Genomic DNA, 9491 nt, shown 5'->3' on the forward strand with positions numbered 1-9491 from the left:
AAATCAAATTAATTCGCAGCCGAACGACAGGAGTTGGTGGCATTGCCGCGGAATGCCGAAAGAAATTATCAGGCTGGGATCTGGATCGTGAATTAAACAGTTTCCGGTGAAGACCCATTTTTTACAACATAATTAAATATTTGCGAGGTGATCTATAGTAGGTTGGGAACCGGTTCCGCGCATAACTCTATTGGCCAAATTGAGAATAATTATAAGTGACTCAAGTAAATGTAATTAGCTCGAGGCGGGCTCATGCTTTGGCAAAAAAAAAGGAAATGTCAAAGAAACAAGAAGTGAACATCAGGTGAAAGATAAGTTGTAACAGAATAAAAAAAATACCACATTTGTTTTTTTTTGTAAGCGGTGAGAAACAAACCGCTTGTCGTAGCTTGATTCACGCAGGCGAGAAATGTCAGTTGTCAAATTTGTCGGGAATAAGAATGAAAATTGTTTTCCCAGTGTTGGACCACCATGTTGCAAGTCTTCGAGAAGCTGGGCTTCCTGTACCAGCCGTACGTCCTGGGGATCGTCTCCCTGGGCTACGTCCTGGGGGAGCTGGGCCACTACATGATCGGAGTCACATCGAAGGCCATCGCCATGGACCTCCATTTCGGCGACATCGCCTGTCAACTGAACAGCACCGAATACGCCCTGATCGACCTCCCCACCCCCTGCGACGCCGCCAACAGTTCGGAAATCTGCGAGTCGTTCAACATAAACGGCACCCCTTACTGCGAATGGAACTACAACGGTTTGGGCATCGACTATCAGATCCTGGCGGGACCTAGTTTCATGGCGGTCTTCACGGTGGTGGGAGTCATCTTGGGCATCTGCGCCGACAAGTTCAACCGAGTCCGGATCCTGGCCGTCTGCACTGTGGTCTTCTCGATAGCGATAATACTGTGCGGCGGGGTGACCGAGTACTGGCAGTTGGTGTTGTTGAGGATGATCATGGCGGCGGGGGAGTCGGGGTGCAACCCCCTGGCTACGGGCTTGCTGTCTGATATCTTCCCGGAGGAGAAGAGGGCGCTGGTGATGTCGATCTTCAACTGGGGGATTTACGGGGGTTACGGGATCGCGTTTCCGGTGGGGCGGTACGTTCCACCGCTGAACGCTTGGGGGCTGGGGTGGAGAGTCACTTACTACGGCACCGGGATCGTAGCTTTGATCGTGGGAGTGTTGACCTGGTTCACCTTGAAGGAGCCCCCGAGGCAGTCGATCGGCGAAGATGCGACGGTCAATTCACCGGACGCCAAGAAAGTCACGATCTGGACCATCATCTTGGACCCGAGGATCATCATGTTGTGCTTGGCCGCCTCTCTGAGACACTGCGGGGGCATGTGCTTCGCCTACAACTGCGACCTCTACTACCAGCAGTACTTCCCCGAGTACGATCTGGGGTGGTGGCTCTTCGCCGTCACCATCATAGTAGGCAGTATCGGGGTGGTGGTCGGCGGGATCGTCTCCGACGTTTTCGTGGCCAAAATGGGCATCAGATCGAGAGTCATGGTCTTGGCGATCAGCCAGATCATAGCGACACCTGGGGCTTTCGGCAGCGTCTATTTTAACCCCACCTGGGCCATGATTTTCTTAGGACTCTCGTATTTCTTCGGTAAGGCGATCGATCCGATCGTAACGAACAAATTGACAATTTTGCGTTTCAGCCGAGATGTGGTTCGGGATTTTGTTCGCCATCTTGGTCGAGATTGTGCCCCTGAAGGTGCGCTCCACCACAGTTGGAGTATTCTTGTTCGTCATGAACAACATTGGTGGCAACTTACCCATTGTCGTGGAACCGGTATCCAAAGCGATAGGCTACAGAGAAAGTCTCTACATCTTCTACGCCGGGTTTTATGGCATAAGTGAGTCACTCCTAACCTCACATTTTTGGCAGATTTAACGAAAATGTCCGTTTCAGGTTCGATCATGTTCCTTTTGACTATTTTTATCATGGACGGACCCAAAGCTCAGCCGGAGGAGGCCGCCCCCAAAGATGCGGGACACGACAACGACATCTTCACCACCGCCGACGAAACAAACTTGCCGACAATCACAGCCATGGTTGCCAACACTAAAAACAATATCCACGAAACTAGTCGTCTCTAATCGACTAATTCGACTGATTTGGAGGTGAAACTTTGGCCGTTTGTAGGCCACAAAGCTCTCTTTGACAGATTGCTGTTAACTATAAGTATTATTAAGCTGCGTGCATCGTGCAAAGCACTGAGACACTGTGTTTCATAAACACAACGTACAAAGATTGTTAAGAATTTTGTTGCATGAACTATTTAATAATAATAACAAATAAAAATGAACCCAAGTGTTCAGGAAGAAATATTTATATGCTGTACAACAAAAGTATGAACTTAATCGGAGTAATCGGCGTCGTCTTTGTCCTCGTAGTCTGGGTCCTCTTCCTCGTCGCTCTTGGTCGGTTTCGCTTCTTGATTTGCGGATTTTTGGTGGAAAACGAACGACACATATTTTGACAGATCCCAGACTTGTTTCAAAACCTAAACAAACATTACCAACCGACACACGTGAAACCCCCCAACTCACCATATCAGCCAATCCCTTCTTGTCCCAACAATGGTACCAACTTGACAAGTCTGACGTACAATCTGCCTCTTCCGGGGGATTCTTGATTTGGATCTTGTTCAGACAACGCCTGCACTTGAGTTTGTGGTGCGTGTCGGACTCCGTGGCCTCCAATTTGAACAGATCGCGCAGTTCCGCAACGCTGAAGTGTCGCTCGGCCTCTTCGTTGTTGTCGACGACCGTCGAGCTCAACGCTTTCTTGTGGGCTTGCCTCTGGAAGATCTTTTCCTCGATGGAACCCGCCTGCAATCAATATTGTCCGTCCCGGTCGGTCGAAGCAACCAAAACTCACCGCCAGGAACCTGTAGATGTAGCAGGGTTTCTGCTGGCCGTCCCTCCAGACCCTCGCCATGGCCTGGTCGTCGTTGGCCGGGTTCCAGTCCGGGTCGAACATGATCAATCGATTGGCCCCGATCAGGTTCAAGCCGCAGCCCCCGGCTTTCGAGCTCAACATGAAGATAAACTCTTGCGATTCTGGATTGTTGAAGCTGGCCACCACTTTGGCCCTCTTCTTGATGCTCATGCTGCCGTCGAGGCGCACGTACAGGTAGCCCCGCTTCCGGCACAACTTCTCGAAGAGGTCGAGGGTCTGGGTGTAATTCGAGACCAGAACGATCTTGTCGTTGTAGTTGGTTTTCAAATTGGCCAGGAAACAGTCCAGAAGCATGAGCTTGCCGGAGAGCTCGGGCATCACGTCTTTGTCGCTGTGATTGGGGGGGAGGAGCTGGCGCGCGTTTTCGAAACCTTCGCCGCCTTCGACGATTTTGTCCATGATCAGGTCCGGGTGGTTGCACAGTTTTTTCAGCGTGGTTATGCTGGCAAGCGTGCTTAGAGAAGCCTTCACTTCCACGTTATTGGACACGCTCTTGCGAATCCCCTCCGAGTTTATGTAATTCAAGTAGATTTGTTTCTGCAGCGGAGTCAACTGACAGATAATGATCATTTCGAATTTGACCGGCAAATATTTCGTCAGAAGGTTCGAAGTGCGCCTGATCAGACATCTGTTGACCAAATTCGTAAGTTCTTGCAGACAATCCAGGGCTCGCTGTCTCTCTGCATCCGTGGCGGTCGAGTCTTGCCCCCTGAGGATGTGATTCTCGAATTTTCTCTTGAACTCTTGGGCGCTCCCCAACAACCCCTCGTTGACAAAATGAATCAAACTAAAATACTCCAGGAGGTCGTTCTGAATGGGGGTCCCACTCAGCAACACTCGCCGCTTGGCTTGCAACCCCATCAAGGCCCTGTACGTCTGATTCTCGCAGTTCTTCAACCGGTGACCCTCGTCGCAAAGCACCAACCCTATCTCTCTGCTGTGCAAAATCGGGGCGTGCATTCGGAACGTCTCGTACGAAATGATCAAAACAGGGATGGTGGTGCGCCCTTGACTTTGCATGAACTGAGTCAGTTTTTTCTTAGCGTCGGGGCCCCCATCCATTATGATCGAGTTCAAACGGCCTTTCAGCCACTTGTCGATTTCGTTGCTCCAGTTCCGGACCAGAGAGCTAGGACACACGATTATACCTTTCTCGATGGTGGGCTTGCACTCGGGGCCTTGCCGCACCAGAGTCCACAGCAGGGTGATGCATTGGAGAGTCTTCCCGAGCCCCATTTCGTCCGCCATTATGCACCCGTAGGACCCCGGGATTTGGACACCCGTCACGCAATCATACATGAACTTGACCCCCTACAAACCACATTAACCAATCCATTTCGACAGTTTTCAAAAGTACCTCACGCTGATGGGGCCGGAGGATGTTGGCCAAAGCGGGGTCGACGACCACGTGGACTAGTGCAGGACCTTCTCCTTTCATTTTTTCGTGCTGGCTCAATTCTGGGGGGGCGTACAGGACTAGAGCGTTGGGAGTATTCGGGTCGTACAACGCCCGTCTGACTCGGCTCCGCCGAATCCCCAAATTCTTGGTGGAGTTGCACCCTTCGTAGTTAGGTATCGGGCATTTGAACGGTTGCGACAACTTCTTCAGTATCTCCTCCTGAAAGCACAATTTTTGACACAAATTCAACAAAGGACTTGTCATTACATGATCCGTCACGTAGACCAGTTGCGTGTTGAGTGGAACCAGCGGCTTTCTGTACTTCGAGAGGCCATCAGGGGACTTGTCTCTGTTCCGCTTCCGGGAAATCCCCGCAGAAGGTAAATTTTGTTGGGGGGACTCTTGTCTTTTCAACAACTGACTGGGGGCTAAACTTCGCCTCTGAAAAACAACATTTCAACACGATAACGCACTCTAGTACAAAATTTACCATTCTTCTCTTTGTTGAGTGAGGTTATGTTAAATAAAAGCGCGCCATTCACTTGTTTCGTTCAAATCGAAAATAAATCCGTCAAGCGTCAACCCGTCAACGTTGTGTCACGAAAATCCCCAGAAAGTGACAGTCTCTCGTTATCAATAATTATTAATCAACAAATATTTTGGTTTTGTTTGCTTCATCGACATCGAAAATATGGATTTGTCAAAAATGACCAACGATAAAAAGCTCTATTTGTGCCGTTGGTATTTCAGAGGTATCAAAATTCACGTAATTTTATTTCTTAACCTCACTTCATGAATCCTTGCAGCCGGACTCGCTCTTTTACCATTTATCTGGACCGTGAACGCGATTTGGTTCTTCAGCGAAGCATTCCGAAAGCCCGAGTATGAGGAACAGAAACAGATACGCAAATGTGAGACGGTCACGTAAAAGTGAGGTTATGTTGAAAGTTTCTTTGCAGATGTGATTTATTCAGCGATAGGATCTCTGATTTGGCTCGTTCTGATAGTGACGTGGGTGACGATATTCCAAGTAAATCGTACAAATTGGGGCGAATTTGCAGACAGTATATCATTTATTATTCCTCTGGGGTCACCGTAAGTGTCCCCCACTTGACCAAACTGACACTATTTATACTAAACTATGTAAGTTAAGTGAGTAACAATAACAAGAACAAATTTATTTATAAGTAGATACAATTTTTATTGGAAGTCACATTTTTTTATTTTCACGACACAAAATTACATCATAATAATTTAAATAAAATTATGCTAGGGAAGTGTTGTTACATATTACTCCGATTACTGTAATATAAAATAGTATCACATGTGGTAATATCGGTAAGAAATTAGGCTGGTATGTAGCAACACCTGGTCCTGTCATTACTCTATCCGAATTTGTCTCCTGGTGCTTCTCCACCTGTGTATTTCGTGTTTGACGAGTCGTAACAACAGTATTAAAGCAAAGACGTCTGAGATCATCAACATTATGAATACGTTGTGCCAACCATAACTGGACACAAAACCCGCCAACAACGGTCCGACGGCGGCTCCTGCAACCATGAAAATTCCAAAATGTCCGCCTGTTTGTTCAAAATACGCACCGATGGAGCCTGTCCCGTCTATGATTGCAGTCACGGTGGCCAAAGCTTTGGAATTGCCTTCAAGACTGGAATGCGTACCCAGCTCGGCCGAGACGGCTGTAGTGATAAGGGCGTAGGGCCCGTTGACCAAAATCCCCACGATTATCAACAAAATCATGTTCAAGGCGAGACTCGCGGGGCTGAATTTCTGATAGATGAACATCTGCACAAGAACTGATTAGTTAGTTGCGGAAAAAACGACGATCGAGCGCACCATGGGGGCTGCCGCCGCCAACATCCCCACGCACGTGGTGGCAGACATGCCGCTGTGATCGCTGATGACCCCCGCGGCGACAGCTCCGACGATCCCGCCCACATCGAACAGCGTCGACAGATCGGCGCTGAGAGTGGCCCCCATCGTGGCTGCAACAAACTACTGAAAGGGGGCGAGGTGGGGCGCCGCAACTCACTCGAGGCGTTCACGTAGAGGGGCAACCAATACAAGAACGTGTAGCTGACCAGCTTGGAGAAGAACAGCGAGAGGGAGTACTCCAGGACTCCGGGGATGCGACACGCCCCCATGAAGCCGATCGCGGTTTCGCGAGCCTGGGGGGCGGCCTGGGACAGCAGGCGACTCCGCTCGGTCTGTCTCCTTTGCACCTCCTTCGAAAAAAAATTATGAGTGGACGAACACGACAAGAACGTGTGAAGCCCCCGTTTTGACCGCTACCAGAAATATGTGAGCATGCACTTACAAAATCATCACTCGATGGGTACTGAATATTGCGCAACATGGCCTAAAAGGGTTTTGGGGAAATGAGTGACGGTTTGTGGCTGTTTTAGGGCGGAAGGAACTCACCTCTTCACCTAGGATGATGTCGGTGTCGTCGGTCTCGGAGCTGATCCCCGAAGAGTTGTCCACGTTGGCCACGCGATTCTCAAGCTTCCGGTACTGTCGCTAAAACAAGAAACACGTTGGGGGAGGGTTGCGCCGCGATTGGGACTCGCTCTCACCCCGTTCTCGTGTCGCTCCTCGGGTTCGGCCGTGGTGCACCCCACGTCGCTCGGATTGACCACGAGGAAGAGGAACAAGACAAACCCGACCACCCCTATGATCAGACCGGGGATGATGAACGACAAAGACCAGTCGGTCTCGACGTACTCCGCTGCGATCAGCGACCCTGGCGGACAAAAATCAAACTAAAACTGACAGATCGCGCCGCCTTACCTAAAATGTTGCCGATGCTCGTGTGAGAGTTCCAGAGGCCGAAGATGAGGCCGCGTTTCTTCTTCCCGAACCAGTTGCTCATCACCGTGACGACTCCAGGCCAGCCGGTGGTTTGGGCGACTCCCGCGAGACCCTTGACCCCCGATTAGAGAGAATTTGTCTGTCTGTCAGTACTCACCTGCACCACGATGTAATAGCTCAAATTGTGAATGTTGTAGCTTTTGGCAATACCAAACAGGTAACTGAAAATCCCTGACATCAGCATCCCTAAACTGAGAAAGTATCTCAAGTTGACCCTTTCCGCTATAAATCCCGAAACGAACATGGCTATCGCGTAGCAGAACAAAAACGACGAGTCGAGCTCTCCTAGCAGTTGCGACGCTTTAGCGTCAGTCCCGTCTGAAAGAAACGCGTCAGAGAGGGACTCGCTGGGTTTGGGACTTACTGAAAGGGGCCCAATCGCACCAGTTCCAGTTGGGGTTGGGTGGGATGTCAGGGGGCGGAGTGAGGCCGCTGCAGTTCTGGTGCAGCACAGCTTTGACCACCGAGATGGGTTTCCGCGACAAGTGGTAGGACATGTAGGCCATGTACGTCAGAAAAACTACGCTGGCTCGGTAGCTGAAATCAGCCGGTGAGTCCAGCGATTGCGACGCGCGCGAACCTCACCATAATTCCCTGTTGAAATGCAATCGTGGACAACACTTGTCTGTCACTTTTTGTAAAAACCTCACCCCCCAGGGGGTGTCTCTCGTCGTGTGGAAACTCATCCTGAATTTTCGCCTGAAGTGAGCGCGACAATTGTACAAAGGCAGCACCGAGAGGCAGTTGTAGATCTGCGAATTGCCACGAAACAATAAAAAGTGACATAACCTCAATCTGTCAGGTACGTACCATAAATCGACGCGCAAAAATTCAATCGAATCAAAAACTGGGACGGGGTTGAAGGTTTTGGGTCATTTTGAACACATTTTTGGGAATAAATGCAAAAAAACAGTTTGCCGATGACAGCAATCTGGTACGACAGCACTGGAACTACCCTGCTCGAGATCGAATATGTCTGTAGGTTTGTTCGAGCTGATAATTTTGTTTGGTCTACTGCATTATTTACGAAACGATAAACGGAATTAATAATTTTATCGCATAAACTAGTGCGGATTAGATAATCAGCAATTAAAATGTAAAAAAATAATTGATAATTGTGAATTATCGGTCACTGGAACGGTAAATCATGTTTATCTAGACAGGAATTTCATTCGGGTTTATTGTTTGTTGGATTTGTGAGCGTATGAAGCTGCAAAAATAAATGACAAGTATATTTTCGGAGCGCCTGTCAACATAATTTTATCTGTCAAATGATCGTAATGCTCATTTGCAGAATGTTTAAAAGGGACAAGGTCACTTGTGTCACTCGATATGTCAAGGAACAACCGCTATCACTGGATCGCTACGTATACACAGTGTTCACCTAAAGTTGATGGTGTCAACGCTTTATTTACTAACTCACAATAGTAGGTACCTACTTACCCGAAAATAATTTTGCATCAGTACCTACCAATTTAGCGACTGGTAGTATATTTTTTCTGAAATTTCAAGACGATCAATACAAAACGAAAGACGCTCAAAAGTAGACAATGTGCGACCTCGAGCCTGCAAGAATAACGTTCTGAATCAACTCCTGGGAACAAACAAATTGTTACCATTGCAATCTAGTCTTGACCTTTGATGCATTTTGAAAGTTGCGAATCCGCTCGAACTAAAATTATTCGGATTAAGTATTCCACAACTCCTTCATGTTTTTGTTGAAGAAAGTCTACCGCCTCGTTCTGAGGAATCCAATTTACTTCGAAACCCCGGCAACGCAAAATTGCCGTTATGCTAAAGTCAATTCAAAAATCAAAAAACCACCAACGTCCCATTTTCCTTGATAATTAGTATCGGCAACGCTGTCTAGTGTAAAATTTGTTGAGACTTGTAATTTTGAGGTTAAATGTTTATTAAGTGTCTTGTTATTCTGGGCATGTTTAAGTAAAAATAATAAGAATCAATAAATAAATGAAACGTGCTGCTAATAAAACAATATGAACGAAATTCAAAGCAATTGAATTTTATTTTGAATCAAATAAATGTAGAGTCGTTATGTTTTCGTACAACAAAAAATCTTCAGTCAAGGTTTATGGTAATAATTTTTTTCTATAATTGATTCAAAAAATTGATATTCACGCATAGTTATCCATGCCTGAAGTGGGTTATTTTCTTACGTGTATTTTTTTTACATTGTTACGCACATAACTTTTTCTGTTTTTCACTTCACGC

The 9491-nt window shown here is 47.7% G+C and overlaps 4 protein-coding genes across 6 annotated transcripts in view; 2 read left to right on the plus strand and 2 right to left on the minus strand.

Moving 5' to 3' along the window:
* Positions 1-2341, plus strand: part of LOC138128852 (probable sulfoacetate transporter SauU) — a 19369-nt gene extending 17028 nt beyond the window's left edge. For both annotated transcript variants that reach the window (XM_069045062.1, XM_069045063.1), the window contains exons 3-5: positions 460-1612; positions 1665-1862; positions 1919-2341. In XM_069045062.1, coding sequence (XP_068901163.1) covers positions 472-1612; positions 1665-1862; positions 1919-2106 — 1527 coding nt within the window. In that variant the 5' untranslated portion in view covers positions 460-471 and the 3' untranslated portion in view covers positions 2107-2341. The remainder of the gene's footprint in view (positions 1-459; positions 1613-1664; positions 1863-1918) is intronic.
* Positions 2324-4991, minus strand: okr (DNA repair and recombination protein RAD54-like okr). Its single transcript, XM_069045043.1, has 6 exons — positions 4861-4991; positions 4638-4811; positions 4329-4589; positions 2891-4282; positions 2560-2841; positions 2324-2513 (listed from the first exon to the last, which is right to left on the minus strand). The coding sequence occupies exons 1-6, from the start codon at positions 4861-4863 to the stop codon at positions 2367-2369; spliced, it is 2259 nt and encodes a 752-aa protein (XP_068901144.1). The 5' UTR covers positions 4864-4991; the 3' UTR covers positions 2324-2366.
* pen-2 (presenilin enhancer) lies at positions 4980-5579 on the plus strand. Its single transcript, XM_069045070.1, has 3 exons — positions 4980-5122; positions 5177-5281; positions 5330-5579. Exons 1-3 carry the CDS (start codon positions 5062-5064, stop codon positions 5467-5469), a joined length of 306 nt encoding a protein of 101 aa, XP_068901171.1. The 5' UTR covers positions 4980-5061; the 3' UTR covers positions 5470-5579.
* On the minus strand, positions 5528-8608 carry MFS16 (major facilitator superfamily transporter 16). Of its 2 annotated transcripts, XM_069045053.1 has the most exons (12): positions 8070-8608; positions 7845-8011; positions 7624-7796; positions 7357-7577; positions 7179-7311; positions 6965-7131; positions 6810-6908; positions 6706-6747; positions 6421-6613; positions 6225-6373; positions 5972-6173; positions 5528-5920 (listed from the first exon to the last, which is right to left on the minus strand). In XM_069045053.1, exons 1-12 carry the CDS (start codon positions 8070-8072, stop codon positions 5751-5753), a joined length of 1719 nt encoding a protein of 572 aa, XP_068901154.1. In that variant the 5' UTR covers positions 8073-8608; the 3' UTR covers positions 5528-5750. The 2 variants fall into 2 exon arrangements, with proteins under 2 accessions (XP_068901154.1, XP_068901155.1); XM_069045054.1 differs by lacking the exon at positions 6706-6747 and having other exon boundaries at positions 8070-8605.
* Between the last annotated feature and the right edge of the window lie 883 nt (positions 8609-9491).

Source organism: Tenebrio molitor, chromosome 4 (genome assembly GCF_963966145.1).
Source record: "Tenebrio molitor chromosome 4, icTenMoli1.1, whole genome shotgun sequence".
NCBI classification, from domain to species: Eukaryota; Metazoa; Arthropoda; class Insecta; order Coleoptera; family Tenebrionidae; genus Tenebrio; species Tenebrio molitor.

What these genes read in the sequence shown, in the direction of transcription:
- okr (XM_069045043.1), bottom strand. An exon ending in TCCGGCCCCATCAGCGTGAG is followed by an intron (nt 4,283 to 4,328) that starts GTACTTTTGAAA and finishes TGTGGTTTGTAG; the next exon opens with GGGGTCAAGTTCATGTATGA. An exon ending in AGAAGGGATTGGCTGATATG is followed by an intron (nt 2,514 to 2,559) that starts GTGAGTTGGGGG and finishes ATGTTTGTTTAG; the next exon opens with GTTTTGAAACAAGTCTGGGA.
- pen-2 (XM_069045070.1), top strand. Translation starts at nt 5,062, where the DNA reads ATGGATTTGTCAAAAATGACCAACGATAAAAAGCTCTATTTGTGCCGT. An exon ending in GTGCCGTTGGTATTTCAGAG is followed by an intron (nt 5,123 to 5,176) that starts GTATCAAAATTC and finishes GAATCCTTGCAG; the next exon opens with CCGGACTCGCTCTTTTACCA. An exon ending in ACAGAAACAGATACGCAAAT is followed by an intron (nt 5,282 to 5,329) that starts GTGAGACGGTCA and finishes GTTTCTTTGCAG; the next exon opens with ATGTGATTTATTCAGCGATA.
- MFS16 (XM_069045053.1), bottom strand. An exon ending in GAGCATCGGCAACATTTTAG is followed by an intron (nt 7,132 to 7,178) that starts GTAAGGCGGCGC and finishes TTTGTCCGCCAG; the next exon opens with GGTCGCTGATCGCAGCGGAG. An exon ending in AGACGGGACAGGCTCCATCG is followed by an intron (nt 5,921 to 5,971) that starts GTGCGTATTTTG and finishes TCATGGTTGCAG; the next exon opens with GAGCCGCCGTCGGACCGTTG.